The 26,209-nt window shown below is 45.4% G+C and overlaps 1 protein-coding gene across 4 annotated transcripts in view; it reads left to right on the top strand.

The window, feature by feature from the left end:
• The window catches only part of LOC119961983 (dipeptidyl peptidase 4-like), a 144,485-nt gene that overhangs the window by 72,349 nt on the left and 45,927 nt on the right, over positions 1-26,209 (top strand). For all 4 annotated transcript variants that reach the window (XM_038789671.1, XM_038789670.1, XM_038789674.1 and 1 more), the window contains 4 exons: positions 6,173-6,226; positions 8,729-8,853; positions 8,938-8,985; positions 13,332-13,430. In XM_038789671.1, coding sequence (XP_038645599.1) covers positions 6,173-6,226; positions 8,729-8,853; positions 8,938-8,985; positions 13,332-13,430 — 326 coding nt within the window. The remainder of the gene's footprint in view (positions 1-6,172; positions 6,227-8,728; positions 8,854-8,937; positions 8,986-13,331; positions 13,431-26,209) is intronic.

Raw genomic sequence — 26,209 nt, 5'->3', positions numbered from 1 at the left:
GTTGTAGTGCATGTAGTTTGACATGCTGATTAACAAACGCTGAATAAGTGGTTTGGTATACATCATCACAGGAACTGATGCAAGTTTACATGTTATATGGTAATTGGAGCAGTGTTGATCAGTAGGTAACATATACATGAAGAGCTCTCCTTTAATCCTATTATTCTTCAATAAAGAGCCCTTTATTTAGTTTACCAACTATTGTCATAGTATTTGATATGTTTGCACTAATAGCCTGTAGTAATTGGATTGACACCGCTCCGCCTGTTGGAGGAACCCCACTGGCCATGAAGGTCACAACAAGAAAACACTTTTGTAGCATCAAAGTAACTGCTTCAGTCATCATGCCTGGTGGTGCATTATGACGCAGCTAAAGAGTTAGAGCTGACATGTGCTGCTTCTCCCTATTGGAAAGGAGTCGTACTGTCACATTGAATGAAGGACAGGTCAGGAAAGCTCATTAGCTACATTGCAGGAACACTCTCCCGGACTGAACAGAGCAACTGCCAGCTGGAGAAAGAAGGGCAGTCGGTTGCGTTTGGAGTCAAGAGGTTTCACCAATACACGACGGCGTTTACGACGGCGTCAACAGGCCCTCAGGAGCAGTGATTCTGAGCCCCTCTGTTGGCTAGCACGGCACTGGAGCGACCCATGCCGCTCCAGCTGCCGATGCCGATGTCAAATGGATGCATGGTCTGCGTGTGCGCAGTGCGACTGCGCAAAGACGCACATGTGCAGTGCGACCGGCGCAGTTGCGCGACGCAACATGGCATAGGGCGACAGGGGCTGGTGCGGAGCAAAAGAGGCCCCCAGTCCTTGAGGCCGGCCCGCCGATTGGTAGGCCCCGCAGAAGCCCCCCACTCCCCCCTACCAGGCCGCCCCCGGATGGATGCATGGCGAGGTCTGCCGGGAAAGACCACATATGGATGGCGTTGACGGGACTCGGATTTTTTTACGGTCCCTTCCCGGGCGGAGAATCGAGCGGTCCCCGACCAGCATCACGCCGACAATGCCGCCGATTCGCCACTCTCCGGGGAATCGGCAGACCAGTGTCAGGACGGCATCGCGCGATTCGTGCCCGGCGAGTTTCCAGCCCGGCGTGGGCTGAGAGAATCCCGCCCTTTTTTTACAAGCCTGGCAGGTACGGTTGTGTCTGATGAAATCTTGCTGGGGGGGGGGGGGGGGGGGGGGGGGGTTCCAGAGTCATGGCCCCTTCCCAGGGCAAACATTCCTTCTAGGCAGAGCTCTACAGCCCACTGCCAGCATGTAAAGGATGAAGAAGCACATAGTAATGTCTGGTGGCCAAGGTTAGACCGTGAAATCAAGAGCATAGTTAAACACTGTTCCCTTTGGCCATTCTCTCTACTTCACCCATGGGAATGGCCTGGTCGTCCATAGGTCAGACTGCATAGCGACTATCTGGGGCTGTTTCTAGGCACCATGTTACTGTTCCTCATCAATGCACATTCGAAGTGGCTTGATGTCTATGAGCTAAAGATGCCAATACCAGCTGCAACTATTGAGAAGCGGCGTAACTCTTTGAGTATATATGATTGACCTGAGATTATTACCTGATAATGGAATAGCTTTGACCAGCACAGTATCGCAGAGCTTCACAGACCTGAAGAGCAACCTTCAACAAATGGTATCACCAAAACAGCTGTCCAGACCTTTAAAGCTGGGATGAAGAAGTTTTCTGTAGGAACTTTGGAATCTCATCTTTCCAGATTCCTCCTGAGTTACCGCACAACACCACAGACTACCACTGACTCCATGCCTTAAGAGGTGCTGATGAAATGCAGCTTGCACACCTGTCTGAAGTTAGTTTTTCCCAATTTGGAAGCAAAGGTAAGACAGAAACAAAATGCTCAAAACTGAACCACAACCTCCACAGCAGTACTTGTACGTTCAAAGTACGTGACCCTGTGTATGCGCAGAACTTTGGAAGTGGACCATGCTGGACTCCATCATTTCAGGAATTGGTAAATTGTCATTTTGAATTAAAGTTTTTTTTCAGCATGTTCAGTTATCACCAAGCCAGACGGTAGCTTCCGCAGTAGCTAGATGGAGCTCTCTGAATCCTCCGCTGAATTTTGTCTGGGGGCATTCTTCAAGGATGTGAGTCATTGATTGGGGTGCACCACAGCTGCAATCCTGCTCCCTGCAAGGCCCCAATTGTGTTGCTTTGCTGTGCAAAGGCCTAAGCCAGTGTGGAAATGGTTGAGGAATTGGAATTGGAATAGTTTATTGTCATGTGTACCGAGGTGCAGTGAAAAGTATTTTTCTGTATGCAGCTCAAACAGATCATTTAGTACATGAAAAGAAAAGAAAATACATAATAGGGCAACACAAGGCACACAATGTAAATACATAGACACCAGCATTGGGTGAAGCATGCAGGAGTGTAGTATTAATCAGATCAGTCCATAAGAGGGTTGTTTAGGAATCAGGAAGAGTGTCCAATGTTGGCATGGCAGGTTGAAGCCGGATGGACTGGCTATGGGATCCGTGATGAGGAAATGGTTTTGTAATGCTGATGTGCTAGTTCCATTGCGACTCTCATACAACCTCCGCAATTATTACAGTAGTGCACAAGCATGTGGCTCACATTCGAGCAAGAGAAACATCCTCCCAAATTTTTTTTAAAAATCATTCAAAGGATAGGAGTTTCACTGGCTAGGCTAGCATTCATTATCCATCTCAAATTGGCCTTGAGCTGGTGTTGAGGTGGTGTTGAGCTGTTTTCTTGAACCGCTGCAGTCCTTGTTCTGTAGGTACACCCACAGTGCTGTCAGGGAGGGAGTTCGAGGATTTTGGCACAGCAACAGTGAAGAAATGTTGATCTATTTACAAGTCAGGATGCTGAGTGGCTTGGGAGGGTCTTTCAGGTGGTGGTGTTCCCTTGCATCTACTGTCCATGTCTTTCTAGATGCTGCTGGTTGTGAGTTTGGAAGGTGTTGTCTAAGGAGCCTTTGTGAGTTCCTGCAGTGCATCTTGTAGATGGTACACATTGCTGCTATAGGGTGCTCATAGTGGGGGACTGAGGTTTTTGTGGAAGGGTTGCCAATCAAGTGGACTGACTGCATTGTCCTTCTTCAAACTTGTGTGTTGCAGGAGCTGCACTCATCCAGGCAAGTGGACAGTATTCCATCGTACTCCCGACTTGTGCCTTGTAGATTATGGACAGGCCCTGGGGAACCAGGAGTTGAGTTACTGGCTGTAGAATTCCTAGCCTCTAACGTGCTCTTGTAGCCACAGTATTTATATGTCTAGTCCAATTGAGTTCCTGGTCAATAGTATCCCCAGGATGTTGGTAGTGGGGGTTACAGTGATGGTAATGCCATTGAAGATCAAGGGGCGATGGTTAGATTCTCTCTTGTTGGAGATGGTCACTGTCTGTAACTTGTGTACCCTGAATGCTCCTTGGCAATTGTCGGCCCAGCTTGGATATTGTCCAGGCGTTGCTGCATTTGGGCATGGATTGCTACAATATCTGAGGAGTCACGAATGGTGCAGAACATTGTGCAATCATCAGCAAACATCCCACCTCTGACCTTATAATGGAAGGAAAGTAATTGATACAGCAGCTGAAGATTCTTGGACCTAGGACTCTACCCTGAGAAATTAAATGCAAGATCAACTTGTGATTGATGTTTTGCTGTCAACCTCTGAAGTGTGTGCTCACCCAACACCTGTTGTTCCTGACATAACCAACAAGCTGTTGAATGTGGAACTACCTAGTTCCAGTGACAAGTCTTTTTGTGCAGTTCAAGATCCCTGTTCCAGAACATCCCTCAGTAGAGCTGTGTCATTCAGACCTTAATTTGTAAAAGAAGAGAGCATGTTCCATTCTTTCTTTGTTTAGAAGAGAAGTTAAAGCCAAGAGACTTAGCGAATGTTTTGTTAGTTTTCAGAATGTGGTTGTAGTAATCATATAAGGGTGAGGAACTCTAATAATTGGATTGGTTTGTAATGCAGAGTGAGGCCAACAGTGTGGGTTCAATTCCCATACCGGCTGATGATATTCACGAAAGAGGAGTCATATACCTCTCTCTTAATATGGAGAGATACATTTCAAAGGGCTGTTCTGCAGTTTTGGCAGAAGAGATCATTTGCTAAGCCTTCTCAACTCCAAGTAATGATAGAAATAGATGAGAGTCATGTGTGTGTTTGCGTACGGTAAGAACTCTGAGGGAAGAGCATACCCCTGCCCTTATTAATAGTCTGTTTGCGTTTTTTAAACTCTACTGAAAAATAAAAGTTTTTTCAGTCCATACATTTTCTGTGAACTATGTTTCCTGTCTTCAGTATCTTCAGTACTTGGCTTCTTCTTCAATCATTTTTATTTTAACATTGGCTGGGATTCTCTGCCCTGCGACTTTGGAAACGCTTATTGCGATCAGGTGGAGGTCCGTCTAAAATTTAAGTTTGCGCTGGCCACCAATCCGGCCGCTATGCCCCACCTCCCCTGTTGTTCCCGCAATCTACGTTTGCGCCATGCACCCGTGGGTGGATGCGAATGGGAGCAAATGGGTCCCAATGATCCATTTGCATCCACTTGCGAGCCGGGCACTTGAGTCTCTGGGATCCCGTGACTCTCTGATCCTCTGGGCTGGAATCACATGGGTGGGATTCACAAGTATTCCAAACATGTACGGAACATGATGGACCTCATGTAGGCAAGGGGGTAACTCCTTAAGGGAGTTGGCCCCAAAGTCCATCTGAGGACCACCTCCTCCCCTCCTTCCACAATGCACAATCTGCCCACCCCACCCCAACAGACCCCTCCAGGGACCCCCTAAATAGGATTACCCCCAGAAGTCCACTAACTAAAAGAATCTCCACAGAGACCCCCTAACTTAGGAAATCCCCTCCAGAGACCCCTTAACAAAAGGAACCCCCCCACAGAGATCCTCTAATGAAAGGAACCACCCCACTGAGACCCCCTGACTAAATGAATCCCCCACAGATACCCCCTAACTAAAGGAACCCCCTACTCTGGGGGGGGGGGGGTCCTTTAGTTAGGAGGTTTGTGTGGGGGTCCCTTAGGGGTCTCCTTGTGTGGATCTACCTATATAAGGGTGTCCTTGGTGGGGTGGCGGTTCCACTGGCCGGGGGGACTTCAGCAGGGGCTGGGGGGGGGGGGGGGGGGGGGGGGTGGGAGGTGGTCCGGGAATGGCGAGGTGAGGGGAGCACTATCTGGCAGGCCGGGTACGTGTGTGGCTGGAGCCATGTTGTACGGTGCGACCGCTGCAGGTCGCCGCCGAGCGCATGCGCGGCCATGGACCCGACAATTGCCCATCCGTATCTGCAGGTAAAGCCGGTATTTACATGGCACGGCTGGTAGACCCTACCGGGCGGAGCATCGGTGTGGGGGCGGTGCCTACCCTTTGGTCATAAGGCTAGACACATGCTCCGGACATATCCTCAAAATCGGAGAATCCAGCTCATAGTCTCCCAAATGGAAAATCCTGTCCATTGTTTGTGTTGCAATTTTGTCTTTTATCAAGTTTTCAGCAACTTGCATTTCTTTAAAAAAAAAATTTAGAGTACCTAATTCTAATTTAGGTGCAATTTAGCATGGCCAATTCACTTACCCAGCACATTGTTTTGGGTTGTGGGGGTGAGAACAGGAAGAATATGCAAACTCCACACGGACAGTGACCCAGGATCGAACCAGGTCCTCAGCACCGTGAGGTAGAAGTGCTAACCACTGCGCTGCCGTGCTGCCTTAGCAAATATCATTTCTCCCACAGCCAATTCAACAATTGACATTATTTTCTACGGTTTTGACAATTTAAATGTCCACTATCCCATATTACTTATATGATATTCCAGAATAGTTTATAGAAATTTATAGAAATAGCGATAGGTGAGGGTTTCTGAGGTAACTGCAGGTAAAGATTACACAAAGGTTAATAATATTTAAAGATTTCCAATAGCATTTCTGCATCAACATAAAAAAAACCAAAATAAATCTTTATTTTAATGTTAATTTCATGGCATTTTCAATAAAGAATGTTCTAATGTCCCATATGTGCTGATTGCATTATCCTCTAATAACCATTATTAACACTTCCTGCTTGAAGATGATTTTAGAAAGCATAATCATCCAGTTCTTGATTATTAATTTTACAGTCTAATATTCATTGTACATATGTTTGCGTTACAGTTACTACATTAGCAATGAATATGAATCGTATCCAGGGAGAAGAAACCTGTATAAGTAAGTTTTAGAAATAAAATATGTATTATGTTGAAAGAAATACTGTTACCTCTCAACTCCAGAAATATATTATTTAGAAACACTGGTTGCCTGAAAATTCTTTGAGGAGACCCAAGCAATTCATGACATCATTTCATTTTGGTACAGTACTTTGGGAGTAGAAACAAGAAGGTACATTTTCAGGTCCTGCCCACCGTGGGAATCATCGTGGCCAGGATAGAAATTTGACAGGCCATTGGGCAAAGTTTTCTGGTTTGGGGACTGGTGCGACTGAAAAACCCCGTTTAAGGAAGATAGAGGGCGGGTTTCTTTGACCCACCACACCCGTTTTCTGTTGCGGCGCACTCCCGCCGGCAGCGGGATTCCCCATTTCGCCAGCTGGCCAATGGAGTTTCCCATTGTGGGCAGCCCCACGCCGTCGGATTCCCAGATGTGGTGGGGTCCCAGCGCCAAGGCCCAGCGCGTGTAAAATACGCGACGCCGCTCCTAGCCCCTTAGGGGCAGGAGAATAGGGGGCTGGGAGCGGGCTACGACGCTGGAGTGAGACACTCCGGTTTTCACTCCGGCATCGGGACTTTGTCTCCATTTCGGAGAATCGCGCTCCAAATACTTTGGGTATTTTCAATATTAAGAGTTAATTTCTCATAGAATTTACAGTGCAGAAGGAGGCCATTTGGCCCATTGAGTCTGCACCGGCTCTTGGAAAGAGCACCCTACCCAAGCCCGCACCTCCACCCTACTCCCATAACCTAGTAACCCCACACATCACTAAGGGCAATTTTGGACATTAAGGGCAATTTAGCCTGGCCAATCCACCTACCCTGCACATCTTTGGACTGTGGGAGGAAACCGGAGCACCCGGAGGAAACCCACGCACACACAGGGAGAACGTGCAGACTCCACACAGACAGTGACCCAAGCCAGGATTCGAACCTGGGACCCTGGAGCTGTGAAGCTATTGCGCTAACCACTATGCTACCGTGCTGCCCGTGCTCACCAGTTGTGTTGTGCCTCTGGGTCAAGCGGGCCTGCAATTAACCACGCATTAGCCCAGGGTGTCGGAACATACCTTTCAGGTAAATATTAACATATTAACACACCTGTGGTTCGTCGTGCATTGCATAACACAGAAAATTGCAAAAGTCAGAAATGACTTCTTCCCAAGCATTTCAGACTGGAGAGGTTAGTGTTTCTGTATTATTAAAATAATATAAAATGTTAAAGGAATGTTTTGGTTTATCCTCATTTTCACATTAAAAAGCTTTTAATAAAATGTTGATTCTAATCTATGATAGAATCAGTTGCTCAATACATTTGGTGCTCCTTTCTAGTTCAATTGAAAGAAGATTCATACTGTTACATTCCTTAATGTACTCAGTTCCTTGAAAAGCTGGATTTGCCTTTACAAATGGGCTTGAATATCTGCAATCATTTGAACCCTCACACCTATGAAGCAACATAATTGATAAGATAACAAATGCATTGGTCCACTTACAATGAATGTTATTTAAATTTTTAAGAATCACCAACAATAGCTATCACCATCTTAAAACATGTAGATATTTGTAATGTGAGACACTCTTTCTCCCTTAAGCTTCTCTGAAATATCTCAAGGTTATTTGCATCATTTTAAGTGCTATATAAATGCAAGTTGTTGTTGGTTTATCAAGATGCTAACACTACGCTCCAACTTCTCCTAAATATTTAAAGCGGTAATGCCACGCTGTATAAGAGGAAGATCTAGAACCGGAAAAGACTCCACAATCCACCTATCCCTGACAAAAGCTAAAACTCTTCAATCTCCCAAATTTTCCTTCAATATTCTAATTTGTCTACTTCCACTATCTTCCTTTATATTTTTTCCCCCACAATGTCACCTCTCTCTATGCAAGGTAATTAAATCTAAAGTATCTGCACTTCATCCCACTTTCATCTTAAGCCGTGTCCCAAGTTCTAGAATTTTATGGCAATCTTAAACATATCCAAGGTTTGACTTATCTATTCCCCTAAACTTCTTGAGGACTTGAATAATGTCTCTCCTGAGCTTTCTCTTCCCTAGTGTAAACAACCCTAGGTTCTTCAAACTCTCTTCATAGATCCGAAGCTTTAAGCTAAGTAGCAGTTTATTTGCTTTCTCTGCCTGTCTGTGTGCCTTGGTATCCTGACAATAGCACAGTAAGCAAAATTCTCCATGTATGGTTGCATTCATTATCACCGCCTGATAATTGAGTTCTCAAACTCTTTCAACCACATTTAGCATGCCTTTTAAAATTTACCAACAGCAGATATTATTCATTGGTCTGTAGTTCCCTGTGTAATCCTGCTCGTCTTTTTAGAGATGGAGATTGTACTGACTATTTTCAAATCATAAGATATTACTGGCATTTCTGCGGGTTTTTTAAAGAAAGGCATGACTGAATTCACTGCCATGAAAAAGGTGCCTTGGATGAATTCCATTTGGGCCTGGTGCCTAGATATTTAAATGTTTTCTTTTATTTGTAGAATTAAACTTGGAACAAGTTCTCTGAAACAGCAATGTATTACCTGTGAGCTGATGAAGGAACACTGTCAATACTATTCGGCATACTTCAGTAAAAATGGAAAATATTATAAGCTATCCTGTTATGGTAAGTGAATCATGGAAACTAATTATTGAAATCAAAATACTGCTTATTCGGATGGCTTTTATATCTGTTCCTTGTTCCATGCAGGTCCTGGAATACCTACATTTGCAATTTACAGTGCTATCAATGATAAAGGTAATCACTATTTTACTACCTCTTAACATGAATTGATTGTTCTGAAAATGTGTATTGTAACAATCTGCCAGAGCCTCTGACCTTCAACTGATAAAAATGTCAAATTTCACAGTTGATTTAATTAGTTCAGAAAAAAGTAATCAATAGGCATTGAATAGAACATGAGCACTGAATAAATATTGGGGAAATTTATTGCTCCACACCCCAAAGCAAGTCTGGAAGCAGTAGTGACTGGAGCTGTTTCATCAGGTGGAAAGGTGCAGTGTGGGAACCCCACCACATTGCTGGCTCAAGTTCAGGGCGTTAAGATTGGAAGATAGATTTTCACCTGGAGGCCTTTATGTGGTCACTTATGGACCACTCTTAAGAGCCTCATCCTGTCTCCACAGGTATTCAAGCAGCAGTGGGTGGAGGACTTGCTATCCAGGAAGACCACAGCAACTCGACGCATTTGTCTACAGACTTCTTGCTATGTGGGGGAGGGCAGTTCTCATGGCATTTGCCCCTGATCAAGGGAATCTACATCATTGAGGAGGATGGGTGACAGGAGGCCATCCCCCTATCGATCATTCCCTGACTGCCACCTCTCTCAGAACCCAACCCACCCCACTTACCTGACTTAGGAAGTTGCATTACTGATTCTCTGCACAGGCACCAATGTAATACTGGCAGCAGTCACCCCTCCCATTGGTGTTGTCAGTACTGCAGAGCTATTGGTTTCTGTTTGACTGGCAGCTCAGAGGGACAGGATTTGCACGCTAAAGAGGATATGATTGAGTGGGAGGTCTAATGTTGCCAGGTAGGCGTCTGAGTGCACTGAAATAGCATTGGGTCTCCAGACAGAAGCAACATAGGCGTCCCACTGGTTTTCCAAATAGTGAGCAGGACATCCTTCGCATGGTAGCACAGTAGTTAGCACTGCTGCCTTATAGTGGCAGGGAACCAGGTTCAATTCCAACGTCGGGTAACTGTGTGGAACATGGAATATAGAACATAGAAAAATACAGCACAGAACAGGCCCTTTGGCCCACAATGTTGTGCTGAAACTTTGTCCTAGATTAAGAACAAATTAATCTACACCCCATCATTCTATTGTAATCCATGTACCTATCCAATAGCCACTTAAAGGTTCCTAACGTTTCTGACTCAACTACTTCCACAGGCAGTGCATTCCATGCCCCCACTACTCTCTGGGTAAAGAACCTACCTCTGACATCTCCCCTCTATCTTCCACCATTCACCTTAAATTTATATCCCCTTGTAATGGTTTGTTCCACCCGGGGAAAAATGATGACATCGTCATCTGCCCCTAGGATCAGTGATCCTACACCGCACAGGAGGCCAGCATGGCACTGGGGAGCCTCATGCAGCTCCAGCATGGCCGGCGGAGTTCACGCATGCGCGTGGGTTGCCTTCTCCGTGCCGGCCCCCGGGCAACATGACGGGTCCGGCGCGGAGGAACATAGGCCCCCCCTGGGATAAGCCGGCCGGCCGATCGGAAGGCCCTGATTGCGGGCCAGGCCACCGTGGAGGCTCCCTCAGAGCCGTATCCCCCCTCCCCCACACCAGGACGGCCCCCACAGCATGAACGCCGAGGTCGCGCCGGGTAGGACCACTTGTGAACGCGCCGGCGGGACTTGGCTGATTTCGGCGGGATCAGAGATTCCCGCTCCGAACCTGGGACCCTGGCGCTGTGAAGCAACAGTGCTAACCACTTGTAAAACTGGTTACGGGGTTAAAGGGGATAGATAGGGGTCGAGGCATGGGGCTTAAGTAGGGTGCACTTTCCAAGGGCCGGTGCAGACTCAATGGGCTGAATGGCCTCCTTCTGCACAGTAAATTCTATGATTCATCTCAGTTATAAATCTGCTGCCTCTCAATCCATATCGGTGGCATGGTAGCACAGGGGTTAGTACTGTTGCTTCACAGTGCGAGGGTACCAGGTTCGATTCCTTTTTAAAAATAAATTTAGAGTACCAAATTCATTTTTTTTCCAATTAAGGGCAATTTAACGTGGTCAATCCATCTACCCTGCACGTCTTTGGGTTGTGGGAGCGAAACCCACGCAAACACAGGGAGAACGTGCAAACTCCACACAGACAATGGCCCAGAGCTGGGATCGAACCTGGGACCTCGGCACCATGAGGCAAAATGCTATCCACTGTGCTACCGTGCTACCCCAAGTTCGATTCCTGGCTGAGGTCACTGTCTGTGTTGAGTCTGCACATTCTCCCCTTGTCTGCGTGGGTTCCCTCCGGGTGCTCCGGTTTCCTCCCACAATTCGCAAAAGGCGTGCTTGTTCGGTGAATTGGGCATTCTGAATTCTCCCTCAATGTACCCGAACAGGTGGCGTAGTGCGGCGACTTGGGGATTTTCACAGTAACATCATTGTAGTGTTAATGTAAGCCTACTTGTGATACTAATAAAGATTATTGTATCTGTGACCTCTTGTTCTAGATTTCCCTACAAGGGGAAACATTTGATCTATGTTTACTTTATCAATCCCTTTTTGTACCTTATATACTTTGATCAGACCCCCTCTCATCCTTCTAAACTCCAGCAATATAAGCCCAAAGTGTTTAATCCCTCCTCATACGTCAACCCTTTTATTCCCAAAATCAATTTGGTGAATCTCCTCTGAAATGCCTCCAATGCCACCACATCCTTCCTCAAATAAGGAGACCAAAACTGGACACAATACTCCAGATGTGGTCCCACCAACACCCTATATAATTGCAACAATACTGCTCTACTTTTATACTCCAGTGCTTCTGCAATAAACGCTAACATTCCATTGGCTTTTTTAATTACATGCTATACCAGCATACCGACTTTCTGCGATTCCTGAACAAAGACACCCAGATTCCTCTGCCCAGATGCATTTTAAATTTTCCTTCCATTTAGATAAAAATTTGCCTTTCTATTTTTTCGGCCATCTATTATAATATCATCTGTAAATTTTGCTATGTTGCACACTGTCTCTGCTTGCAGGTCATTTGAATAGATTGTGAAAAGTTGAGGTCCGAGGATTGATCCCTGCATTATCCCACTAGTTACAGTTCACTAGCCAGAGCAGGACCCATTTATCCTGACCCTCTGCTTTCTGTCAGTCAGCCAGTGTAATTTTATACTCTACCCCCAATCCCCTGCGAACTCACCTTCTGAATCAATCCTTTATGCGGCTTCTTGTCAAATGCCTTCCGGAAGTCTAGATATACCACATCCACAGGTTTCCCATTATCCACCTAGCTGGTTACCTCCTCAAAGGACTCAACAAGCTTGTCAAAAATGAACGTGCCTTCTAGGGATGTGCTTATCATACTAATTGTATGCTTCACTTGAACCATCTGTGCCGCATCTGCCACAAGAGGCAGTCATTTTCCTGAAATGCTGCCTCACCCTTCTTTGAGTGGGAGTGGGGATGTAAGGAACAGCTTAGCTATTGGGGGTGCCAGTGAAGATTGGGGATGAGGGGGTAGGGCCCCTTGGGAGGTGCTGGCAACCCGTGAGGTGACTGGGTGAGAAATCACCTTGGAGATGTGAGTAATCTGTGTGAGAGGGTTCAGCTGGAGACTGGAGGAGGCAGATTACTCTGGCTACGCGAAGAATTTCATTCATCTTCTTGCGGCACTGTTGCCCCCATGATCTTCTGCAGTGAGCTGGCACTGACTAAGACTGCCACAGCCTCCCAGGCAGGGGTGGTGTCCTTGCTGGAAGGATGTCTTTGGGAACACATGTATAGGTGCTCTTAACTCTGCTGCACAACATCCAGTAGTTTGGTGAGGACTCCCTCAGAGAATCTAGGCTGAAGACAGCCATCCCTCCTAATAGATCTGAAACAATTGCTGGGGAGGTGTTTTCTGAAGCACCCACTGATTGCAGATCAAGCTGCCCTGGGGTGAGTAAATCAGCGGGAGGCTGCCACAAGCACGGTGAGATTCACGTGGGGAAAGAAAATTGTTGTTACAGAGACTCAAAATTCCGTGAGATTTCCCACCCCACCGCCGACGGGATTCGTACTGGTTTTCCCACTGGAACCGACACTTTGCCAAATATTGAAAAGATTCCGCCCAATAATACTCAGAAATCACGTGTCCTGCTTTACTCAGCCTTTATTACATCTAATTCTATTTCCGTTATCTGCCACATGATATAATAGAAATGTTTATTGAAGAATCACAAAATATTCTTGCATTATTTTTGGGAAATTGAATTATTTATTACTACGAGTAATTTCTGAACTGTATATCCAATTATGTTAGCCGGTAAGTAAACACTGATTGATGGTAAGGTGAATCTTATTTTCGATTCTTGAAGAACTAAAAACAGATTTTTTAAATTTCAAGTGGTAAAATCTCTGGAAGATAACAAAGAATTGGAAGATAAACTTCAGAATGTTCAGATGCCAACAAAAATTCTCAGAACCTTGGAACTAGATGGCATAAGTAAGTTAAACTAGTCTAATTAGCATGCAGAGAAGACTGATGTATTTTTACCTCATGAATGTCACCGATATAATAATGCTTCAGGAACTGAAATCTTGTCATCCCCATGGCAGTAGTTTTCACTTAAATGTGAGCAGAGGATACAGCCAAGGAAAGTTCCCACTAAGTTGTATGAATGTGAGGCCACACAGCTGCCTATAAGGCACTGCACAGAAACATAGAAAATAGGAGCAAGAGGAGGCCAATCGGCCCTTCATGCATACTCTGTCATTCATTAAGATCAGGGCTGATCATCCAACACAATAGTCTGATCCCGCCTTCCCCCGTATCATTTGATCTCCTTCACCCCAAGTGCTCTATCTAACTCGTTCTTGAAAACATATTCTATCAGGACTAGACAGGGTAGATGCAAGAAGCATGTTCCCGATGGTGGGAGTGACCCGAACTAGGGGTCACAGTCTGAGGATACGCGGTAGATCATTTAGGACAGAGATGAGGAGAAATTTCTTCATCCAGAGTCTGGTTGGCCTCTGAAGATCGTTACCACAAGAAGTAGAGGCCAAAACAGACCCCCTTATTCCTCTATAGTGCAACAAATACCATCTGAACTGACTCAATCTCACCTCATAAATCAGACCTACCATCCCAGGAATCTGGTAAACCTTTGCTGCCCTCCCACTACAGCAGATAAGGAGGCCAAAACTACACACAATATTGCAGGGTAGGCCTCACCAAGGCCTTGTATAATTGCAACAAGACATCCCTGTTACTGTGCTCGAATCCTCTCACTATGAAGAACAATATAGAACATGGAACTGTACAGCACAGTACAGGCCCTTCGGCTCATGGTGTTGTGCCGAACTAGTCTGAAACTAAGATCAAATCAACCTACTCCCAATCATTCTAGTGCATTCCATATGCCTATCCAATAACCGCTTGAAAGTTCGTAAAGTGTCCGACTCCACTACCATAGCTGGGAATGCATTCCATGCCCCAACCACTTTCTGAGTAATATACCATTTGCCTTCTTTACCACCTGTAGCACTTGCATGCTTACCTTCAATGACTGGTGTACGAGGACACCAAGGTCTTGTTGCATGTTCCCCTCTCCTATCTATAGCCATTCAGTTAATAATCTGCCTTCCCAATTTTGTTACCAAAGCGGATAACCTCACAGTTATCCAAATTATACTGCATGTGCCATTCATTTTATCACTCACTCAACTTGTCTAAATCACACTGAAATATTTCTTCGTCCTCCTTACAACTCACCCTCCCACCCAGCTTTGTGCCATCTGCAAAGCTGGAGATATTACATTGCATTCCCTCATCTAAATCATGAATATAGAACATAGAACATAGAACAGTACAGCACAGAACAGGCCCTTCGGCCCTCGATGTTGTGCCGAGCAATGATCACCCTACTCAAACCCACGTATTCACCCTATACCCATAACCCAACAACCCCCCCCCCCCAACCTTACTTTTTAGGACACTATGGGCAATTTAGCATGGCCAATCCACCTAACCCGCACATCTTTGGACTGTGGGAGGAAACCGGAGCACCCGGAGGAAACCCACGCACACACGGGGAGGACGTGCAGACTCCGCACAGACAGTGACCCAGCCGGGAATCGAACCTGGGACCCTGGAGCTGTGAAGCATTTATGCTAACCACCATGCTACTGTGCTGCCTAAATATATATTGTGAATAGCTGGGGGTCCCAGTACCAATCAGTGAAGTAATCCGCTAGTCACTGCCTTCCATTTGGAAAAAGATCAATTTATTCCTACTCTTTGTTTCCTGACTGCCAACCAGTTTTCTAATCTCTTGTGTGGAACTTAGTCGAAAGCCTTCTGAAAGTCCAAATAAACCACATCCACTTCATAAACTCTACTAGTTACATTCCCGAAGAATTCCAGTAGATTTGTTAAGTATGATTTTCCTTTTGTAAATCCATGCTGACTCTTCCAATCCTTCCACTATTTTCCAAGTGTTCTGCTATCAAATCCTTGATAATGGATTCCAGAATTTTTCCCACTACCGATGTCAAGCTTACTGATCTATAATGTAGAGATCTACCATACGGATCTAGTGGCACTTGCAAACACTAAAACTCAGTAGAAATTTGAGTTAACACTTCTCGGGTGCAAATAAGAATCGTTTTATTGACTCTAGTTGATTACAATTGAGAATCACTTAAATCTTATTCTCTAATAAGTCCAGCTAGCAAAAGGACTCAAAGAGAAGCAATTTGTAGACAATATAACTTTCAAATAATACAGAAATGATTTTCTTGCTTACGGCAAAATAGCTTGCATTTACTTCAAGAGTCAGAGTTGGAAAGTAAAAGTATGAAAGATAGAGATAGCGAATAGTTAGGTCAAAGTATAGATTGATTCCGAAATGGAAAATGGCCGTACGATCTATATGGTTATTCTAAATCATATCAGTCTTTAGCTATCTATCCACACCCCTATGTAATCCTAATTGGTTTGGGTTAGAATCAAATATGTTTGATTTGACGGTTAGCTGTCTGTCTTTGATGTGCAACATTAACTTGAAATGTTTCATAAATGAATTGTCATATGTGTTATGGAATGCAATTTGGTGCCGTTATTGCAAGCGGCTTGAACTGGATTCTTGCTGACTTAACTGTTAGGACAATGGCTCCTTTTGGTGTCTCTATCATTGCTATGGTGTTGGCATGAGTCTGCCCAGCCCTTGGACTGCTTAGTGTCACATTATCTTGCAAATGTATTTGTTAGCTGAATAAGAATGCTGTTTTAATCTGTCATGAATTATGCTGTTTCTGCATTCTGTTGAAGCTATGTTTTAAAATGACCTGAGGTTATCAGAGTGCTGAAATCCTTAATTTAAAAAGGGTAGAAACTGGGGTTTAATATTTACGCTATTACCTATCAAGTGTATTAGAAAATAGATGGTTTCTACATGCAATTACCTGTTTTCCCTCTACCTCCCATTTTGAAATGAAAATCGCTTATTGTCACAAGTTGGCTTCAAATGAAGTTACTGTGAAAAGACCCTACTCGCCACATTCCAGCGCCTGTTCGGGGAGGCTGGTACGGGAATTGAACCGCGCTGCTGGTCTGCCTTTCAAAGCCAGCGATTTAGACCTGTGCTAAACATTTTAAATAGTGGAGTTACATTAGATAACTGGAACTGTTATAAAATCTTGGAATATGACCACCAATGCATCCACTATTTCTAGAGCCACTTCCTTAACTCCTCTGGGAAACAGATTATCAGGCCCCGGGGATTTATCGGACTTCAATCCCATCAATTTCCCCAACATCAGGGGCGAAGTTCTCCGACCCCCAGCAGGGTCGGAGAATCGCCTGGGGGCGCCGAAAATCCCGCCCCCGCCGTGGCAGAGATTCTCCGCCACCCGGGAAATGGCGGCGGCGGAATCTCGCCACTCTGATCGGGGAGGCCCCTGTGGTGATTCTCCGGCCCGGATGGGCCGAAGTACCGCTGCTGGGAGGCCTCTCCCGCCGCCGAGGTTTAAACCACCTCTTGAACAGCGGGCTCAGCGGTGCGAGCGGGCCCCCGGGGTCCTGGGGGGGGCGGGGGGGGCGATCGAACCCCGGGGGGTGCCCCCACGGTGGCCTGGCCCACGATCGGGGCCCCCGGCTCAGACTCTGGGCCAGTGCTCTGGCTGCACTATGTTCTTCCGCGCCCGCCACGGCCTTCGCCATGGCGGAAGCGGAAGAGAACCCTACATCGCGCATGCGCCGGCATTGACGTCAGCGGCCAGCTGCCGCCGACATCACTGCCGGCGCATGCGCCGACCGGCAAAAGCCTTTCGGCCAGCCCCGCTGCCGGGGGCGCCGGTTTTTTGCGCCGGTCTTCTGGTGGCAACAGCTCCGGCGCGGGGCTGGCCCTGGAGGCGCGACCCCTGAGTGGTTGGCACCACTCCCCTACTCCGGGACCCTACGTCACGCTGGGTAGGGGAGAATGCCGCCCCAGGTCTCTACTAATATTGATCTCCTTCAGTTCCTCCCTCTCACCTAACCCTGTGTTCCCCAACATTTCTGGTATGTAATTTCTGTCCTCCTTTGTGAAGACAGAAACAAAGAATGTATTTAGTTGGTCAGCTATTTCTCTGTTCCTCATTAAGCACAGGCCTGGTTTATATGCAGAAGTTCAAAATAAAACTTAAAGAGAGTATGCTCTGAAAAAAAACAGCCGGAGGCAACAACAACATTTTAAAGGGAATACCACAACTGAACTAACCAATGTGGTAATCATAGCTAATAGGTTGCCAGCAAGTTTTAATAATAAAGACAAACTAATTAGAAATTTGGTATGTTTTCAGCTCATGGTAAGAATTTCTGCATTAATATCTTTTTATTGTCATCTGGAAAACATGAGCTCAAGGGCTGATGGAAACAGATTGAATAGTAACTATCAAAGGAGAATTGGATAAATAACTCAAGGGAAGAATTTTACAGGGCTATGCGGAAAGAGCAGAGGAGTGGGACTAATCGGAGAGCCTGAACAGCACAGGCTTGATGCCCCAATAGGTTCCTTCTGTGTTTAATCATTTTATGATTCTAGATTGATAATAGGATAGAGAAAACTACTTCCTTTGTTGAAAGAATCAGAAGAGAAAGGACATAAAATTATGACTTTTAGGACTGAAATTAGGAACATTGTTATCATGCCAAAGATAGTAAAAATGTGCTGCGGGATTCTACATTTGTGGGCTCCTCTGGCCTGCCGGCAGCGCACCCACACACACATGTTTCCCGACGGCGTGGGTTGGCCCACAAAGGAAAACCACATTGGCCGGCTGCGGGAATAAAGAATCCCGTTGCTGGCGGGGGATGCCTCGCCGGAAAACGGTGCTGGCGGGACAGAGAATTCCACCCACGGAATTTACTCCTCAAAGGCTGCTGAATTTAGGTTAATTGATTTTTTCAAGACCAAGCTTGGTATAGCTTTGTTCGAGTAGCAAGAGATATGGAACAAAGGAGTTGAGGTAATAATCACGGACAGTATCAGTAAATAGAAACATAAAAACATAGAAAATAGGTGCAGGATTACGCCATTCGACCCTTTGAGCCTACACTGCCATTCAATATGATCATGGCTGATCATGCAAATTCAATATCTCACTCCCACTTTCTCTCCATACCTCTTGATCCCTGTAGCCGCAAGGGCCACATCCAGCTCCCTCTTGAATATATCCAACAAACTGGCCCCAACGGCTCTCTGTGGTAGAGAATTCCACAAGTTCACAACTCTCTGAGAGAAGAGGCCCTGTATCGCTTTCTCCTTATCCTTAGGCTGTGATCCCTTGTTCTGGACGTCCCCAGCATCGGGAACAGTTTTTCCGCATCTAGCCTCTCCAGTTCCATCAGGATTTTATATGTTTCTACGAGATCCCCTCTCATTCTTCTAAACTCCAGTGAGTACAAGCCCAGTTGATCCAGTCTTTCTTCATATGTTAGTCCTGCCATCTCAGGAATTAGGCTGGTGAATCTTCGTTGGATCCCCTCAATAGCGAGAATGTCCTTTCTCAAACTAGGATACCAAAACTGCATGAAATACTCAAGGTGTGGCCTCACCAAGGGCCAGTATAACTGCAGCTAGACATCCCCACTCCTATACTCAAATCCTCTTGCTATGAAGGCCATCAGGCCATTAGCTTTCCCTACCACCTGTTGTACCTGAATGCCAACCTTCAGCCACTGTTTCCCCCATAACAACCAGGTCTCCTTGCACTTTCCCTTTTCCTAAATTGCCACCATTCAGATAATAATAATCATAATCTTTATTGTCACAAGTTGGCTTACATTAACAATGCAATGAAGTTACTGCGGAAAAGCCCCTAGTTGCCAAATTCCGGCACCTGTTTGGGTGCAGAGGGAGAATTTAGAATGTCCAATGCACACAACAGCATGTCTTTCGGGACCTGTAAAAGGAAACTGGAGCACCAGGAGGAAACCCCTCAGACACAGGGAGAACTTGCAGACTCCGCACAGACAGTGACCCAAGCCGGGAATTGAACCTGGAATCCTGGTGTTGTGAAGCGACAGTGCTACCGTGCAGCCCTAATAATCTGCTTCCCTGTTTTTCCCACCAAAGTGGATAATCTCACATTTACCCACATTATATTATTATGGCCCAGGATTTAGAGAACACCAAAGTATATTATGGAGTTCACCTGACCTAAAGTACATTACGGAGTTCACCTGACCTACAACTTTTAGTAGATTTTGGTTATGAGAAGCACAAGGGCCCACTTTACAGGTGTGGTGCCAACAGAGATCTGAAGTATTTTTAAACAAAACAATGTTTATTCTATGAATCCAGTGGGTCACTGTCTGTGCGGAGTCTGCACGTCCTCCCCGTGTGTGCGTGGGTTTCCTCCGGGTGCTCCGGTTTCCTCCCACAGTCCAAAGATGTGCGGGTTAGGTGGATTGGCCATGCTAAATTGCCCGTAGTGTCCTAAAAAAGTAAGGTTAAGGGGGGGTTCTTGGGTTATGGGTATAGGGTGGATACGTGGGTTTGAGTAGGATGATCATTGCTCGGCACAACATTGAGGGCCGAAGGGCCTGTTCTGTGCTGTACTGTTCTATGTTCTATGTAACATTTTATAAACACACAGTAAACATCTTATCAATCACCAATACAAATACACCCCAAAGATACAGTACTCTATAGGTAACCCTTAATAACTTTCCTAAAAACATCCATAAGCCAAACACCCTTTTTCTACCAAAAATGGTAGGTTTGAATTCCCTGCAGAAAACAGTTATTACTTTAAAGTTATCAAGTGGTCTGGAGGCATTCTTTAGCATGCAGGGAGAGAGAGACCAAAAATACGTCCTTCTTTGTTTGAATGCAGCTCCCAACTGAAACAAAACCAAAAAGTTCAGAGCCACAAAACAGCTTCCAGTCCAAAACGAAAGTAAAAGACAGAATCACAGCCCAGCTCCACCCACACAGTGACATCACTGCAGCCATTTAATCAAACACACTTTTCTTAAAAGGGACCCTCACATGACAATATTGCATTTGCCAAGTATTTGCCCACTCAGCCAGCCTGTCCAAGTCACCCTGCAGCATCTTTGCATCCTCCTCACAGCACACACAGCCACCCAGCTTAGTGTCATCTGCAAATTTGGAGATATTACGTAGAATTCTTTTGTCCAAATCATTAATGTATATTGTAAACAGCTGGGGTCCCAGCATGGAATCCTGCAACCCCATTAGCCACTGCCTGCCACTCTGAAAAAGACCCATTTATTCCCACTCTCTGCTTCCTCTCGACCAACCAGTTCTCTATCCATGTCAATAGATTATCCCCAATACCATGAGCTTTATTTTTGCTCACTAATCTCTTGTAGGGGACCTTGTCAAAAGCCTTTTAAAAGTCCAGATGCACAACATCCGCTGGTTCACCCTTGTCCACTCTACTGGTTACAACGTTAAAATATTCCAGAAGATTTGTCAAGCACGATTTTCTTTAGTGAATCCATGCTGACTGGGAACAATCCTGTCCATGCTTTCCAAATTCTCAGGTATTTCATCCTTAATAATTGACTCCAACATTTTCCCCACCACCAATATCAGGCTAACTGGTCTATAATTCCCCGTTTTCTCTCCCTCCTTTTTTAAAATGTGGGGTTTCATTAGAAACTGTCCAATCCATTGAAACGCTTCCAGAGTCTAGCCACTTCTTTAAGTACTCTGGAATGCAGAGCATCAGGCCCTGGGAGCTTACTGGGGTTTAATCCCATCAGTTTCCCCAATCCAATTTCCTGACTAATAAGGATTTGCTTCATTTCCTCCTTCGTGCAAGACCCTCTGTCCCCGAGTATTTCGGGAAGGTTATTTGTGTCCACCTTAGTGAAGACAGATCTAAAGTAATTGTTCAACTGGTCTGCCATCTCTTTATTGCCCATTATGAATTCATCTGATTCTAACTGTAAGGGACCCTGATTCTAATTGATCTTTCCTTGTTCCCTGGAAAGAATGGGGCAGTGTATCAATGAGACTGAGCACATAGGGCTGGATTCTCACAAAATAGGACTATGGCCCCATGCCGGCGTAAAAACGCTGGAGTTTTACTCGAGATTCCTGGAACAAAATGCAGCTAATTCAATATCCTGGGGGGGGGGGGGGGGGGGGGGGGGGGGGGGCTAGCAGGGTCCTGGAGATATTCATGCAGCTTTAGCTGTGGATGCGGGGCCCCGCATATCCGGTTTTGAGTCCGCACATGCACATGGCGGAGGCCTCCAGCGGCCGCGCCGAGCTCCATGGCGGACTCGGACCTTGGAGGCAGACATAAAAATTAGACCCCCCCCTCCCCAAATCGGCCGCGTGCCTGAACGTCTGACTGCACAGATCTAACCCCCAGCCGCCTATAAGGCCCCCCCCACCCGGTGTCCGATCCTTCCGCCCCCCCACCAGAGCGGCGAATGAGTCCGCAGCCGCCACACCAGCATCACGACCGGCAATATCAAGTTAGTTCCACGCCGCTGGGAACTTGTCCGGTCGGGAGTGGAGGTTCGCTAGACTGGCCTCTGTCAATGGGCCCCTAGCCCATACCCCGCAATCACGGCGATTCTCGGGTGCCAGAGAATCACCGGACCGCACCGGGCCCGATTTCGGCATGAAATTGGATTCTCCACGGGGCTGCTGAGAATTCAGCCCATAGTCTCCACTACACTTTTACATTTTTACATTGATACTTTATCATTTTGAAATTTTGCCATCGGTCGAATTACTGCAAAACCTGAAGCGTGGAGGAATTTCACGGGAAATTGTTTGAAGCATCAACATTTGAGACAGAGGTGGCTTCCTGTGTAAAAATGATGGGTTAGAAGGCGTGATTGGATGATTAGTATTATGTTTAACAACAGGCTGGATGGACCATTAGGACTTTCTTTGTCTATGATTTTTCATATGGTTTGTAAGTTCATTTGATCACATTTCTAAATGGCTTATTCCCTGTTTAAACTGCAGCTGGGAATTTAGATCGGTTTTGAATAGACAGCTGTTTCATATTAAAATGTAGCACCAAAAAGGAAGTGCAAGTTAGATACTCTTACAATTGTTTGAAGTATTCCCAATTACTGACCTATTTATCACATTAGGTCTATATTCTATTTTCGCTTTGAAGCTTAAGTAGGTTTTAAAGTATGTTATGCGGCAAAGTAAAAGGACTTTTCTATGCAACGGGTTATCTAAAATCTGACCTGAGAGTCTGGATGTTTGAGGACTGATTCCTGTTCACGCACTTAGTGGAGAGCAGTACTCACAGGGATAGTGTTGAGATAAGTTCTGTCTGCATCAAGAAACAGGAAATGCCAAACAATGATGGTTTTATGTAAACAAGTTCCAGGTGTAATAATAAACTCAGAACTTTCTTATTGTTCATGTTTGTGTGGCTGTGCACCTCCTTAGTAGGTTAGAATGTTAATTTCTTCACAATTTACTTCTTGTGTATTCTTATTTACTGGGCATGAATCTTGGACATATTAGAATGTGCTGCCAAAATAACAGCAAGTTTAATATAAAGATATTTCTAATGTGTAAATGGTACAGAAACATCTGGTGAGGATGAGATACTCCCATGGTATCTCTGGTTACTGGACGCTTTGTGCTGCTCTGCTATTTGCATTGCAAAAACAGTGGGCTCGACCTAAGAGCCGTGCCGCAGCAGGCACGAATCCGAGCGAGCCCATTAGATCGCAGGAGAGTCCGAAATCAGGAAATGCTCTGGAAGTCGTTCGGTTTCTGATGTAACTGGCCCACTCCCGTAGGCGAGGTCAATCTCCATCCCATTAACGTGAAGGACCCCCCCCCCCCCCCCGATCTAACGGTCTCCTGTGATCTAACTGGCTCCCCAGCAATTGGTCACGCAGGCGCCCTTATGTACACCTATTTAAAAATGTGAAACCAGTGCAATAGCTGTTGTGGGGATTGGAGGAGGTGAGTAGCCACCTTGGAAAATGTGCAGTCAGCCCGGATGTAAAATCTTTTCACATTATGCCGCTCTGCGGACTGGCTGCATCCCCTCCCCCATTTGTCCTCCACCCTCGCCCAGCCCCCTGGGCATGGTGGTCCTATATCTGCCCACCCCACTCCAAAGGCACCCTGGGAGGGTGGGACAGGGCGACTGGACGGGGAGGGGGAAGGGGTAATATGACAGACGAAGCCACTTCCTATGAGACGTGGGTGAGGATGAGGCAGCCACTGTAACCCACCCGGGTATGCCGGACCATCGCCGCTGTTCTCCATCCACCGGCTGCTCCTGTGTGTACTCCCCAGGCTTGCCCTCCAGTCCCTCCTGGTCTGCCTACTCCTTGTCCTCTCCCTCAGAAAAGGCTGCATATTCCTCCTCCTTCACCTCCAGCAGGTTGCCCCACTTCTGTGCCAGGTTGTGGAGGGCACAGACCACCACAATGCAGGCAACCCCCTGGGGGGGAGGGGGGGGGGTGTACTGCAGTGTTCTACCAGAGCAGTTGAGGCATCAGAACCGTAATTTAAGCCTACTGTGGATGATAAGCCAGTGGAAAATCAGGCAACTGAAGTGTTGAAGGATGAGTAGCCTAGGATTTTTCCAGATTGTGTCGTAATAAGGTCGCAAAGTCAAGACAAGAGGAGAAATCAAAGAGTGAAGATGAAATGCAATTATCAGAAACAATGGTTGAAAAAGAACAAGAACAGGTGGAGGATGAGGCGGATATTTTTCGTTCAGGAAAATTGGCGGAGTTACAACAGAAAGATATAGAAATAAAAGGGATGTATCAGAAGCATATACGGAAGAGGAATCTGAGTGTATACCAGAGTGTTATTCCCGTAAAATATCCCCTTGATGAGAAAATGGAGACCTTTACATATGCAGGCGGATGAAAAGTGGGCAGAAGTTCATCAAATAGTATTGCCGGTACGGAAAAAAAAGGAGGTGTTGCGGGTCGCACATGAGGTACCAGTGGGAGGTCATTTGGGAATATAGAAAACTGAAGCTAAAATCCAAAAATATTTTTATTAGCCTGGACTACATAAAGATGTAGTTAAATTTTGTCGGATCATGTCACACATGTCAATTGATAGGGAAACCTCAAGCAGTGATAAAACCAGCGTCCAATACCCATTCCAGCTTTTGAGGAACCTTTTACAAGGATCCTAATTGATTGCGGAGGACCGCTTCCTCAAACAAAACATGGGAATCAATATTTTTGATGATAATGGATGTGTCTACTAGGTTTCCAGAGGCCATTCCAGTAAGTAATGTTACAGCTAAAAAGAGTGTGGAGGAGTTACTTAAATTCTTTACTAGATATGGACTACCCACAGAAATACAATCAGATCAAGGTTCAAATTTTACCTCAGGGTTATTCAAATAAGTTATGGGTAGCTTGGGAATAAAACAATTTAAATCAACTGCGTACCATCCAGAATCGCAGGGAGCATTAGAAAGGTGGCATCAGACTTTAAATGCAATGTTTAGAGCTTATTGTCATGATTATCCAGAGGATTGAGATAAAGGAATTCTATTCGTACTGTTTGCAATTAGGGATGCACCTAATGAGTCAACCAAATTCAGTCATTTTGAACTAATTTTTGGTCATGAGATAAGAGGACTACTTAAATTGATTAAAGAAAAGTTGGTGATTGAGAAATCGGAAATTACATTATTGGATTACGTGTCAAATTTTAGGGAACGATTAAATAGAGCAGGTGAATTGGCGAGACAGCATTTAAAAGTTGCACAAAATGTGATGAAACGGGTAGCGGACAAGACATCCAAAGTTCGTTGTTTTGCCAGCGGAGAAAGAGTTTTAGTTTTGTTACCAGTGGCAGGTGAACCTTTAAAAGCAAGGTTTTGTGGACCTTATCAGATTGAAAGGAAATTAAGTGAGGTGAATTATGCGGTAAAAACGCCAGATAGAAGGACGACTCACCGAGTGTGTCATGTGAATATGCTTAAAAGGTACATTGAATGGGAAGGAGAGAAAAAGGAGGAGGTATTAATGATTCTACCCCAAAGTGACGCACCAAATCTAGATGACTGTGAATTTGACATACCTCAAATTAGATTGGAAAATGAGGATGTTCTTAAAAACTGGGATAAATTGTTGAGTTACCTTCCAGAGGAAAAACAAACTGACCTGAAAGAGTTATTGATATCACATGGGCAAGTTTGTTGGGATAAATTGGGAAGTACTAAAATGGCTATACATGATGTAGATGTGGGAACTGCTGTTCCAATCAAACAACATCCATACAGACTTAACCCTTTAAAATTGGCACAGGTTAGCAAAGAGATTGAGAGTATGCTTAAAAATGGCATAATTGAAGTGGGTTGCAGCCAATGGAGATCACTCATAGTGATGGTACCTAAACCAGACTCTTATACTATTCCACGTTTGGAGGATTGCATTGAGAAAGTGGGACAATCAGCTTTAATTTCCAAATTGGATTTACTTAAAGATTACTTGCAGGTACCTTTATCCGAAAGGGCAAACAGGATTTCAGCTTTTGTGACTCCAGATAGGATATACCAATTCAAAGTTATGCCATTTGGCATGAAAAATGCCCCAACCACATTTCAACGGTTCACTAACAAAGTTGTTTCAGGATTACCCAATTGTGCGGTATACATCGACGATTTGGTAATTTTCATCCAGACATGGAAAGAACATTTAAAACATCTGATGGAGTTATTCGACCGACTTCAGGAGGCGGGTTCGGTGGTAAACCTGGCCAAAAGTGAATTTGGAAAAGCCCAAGTCAC

The sequence above is a fragment of the Scyliorhinus canicula genome, chromosome 2 (genome assembly GCF_902713615.1).
Source record: "Scyliorhinus canicula chromosome 2, sScyCan1.1, whole genome shotgun sequence".
NCBI classification, from domain to species: Eukaryota; Metazoa; Chordata; class Chondrichthyes; order Carcharhiniformes; family Scyliorhinidae; genus Scyliorhinus; species Scyliorhinus canicula.
This window is presented reverse-complemented; position numbering and strand designations above follow the sequence as displayed.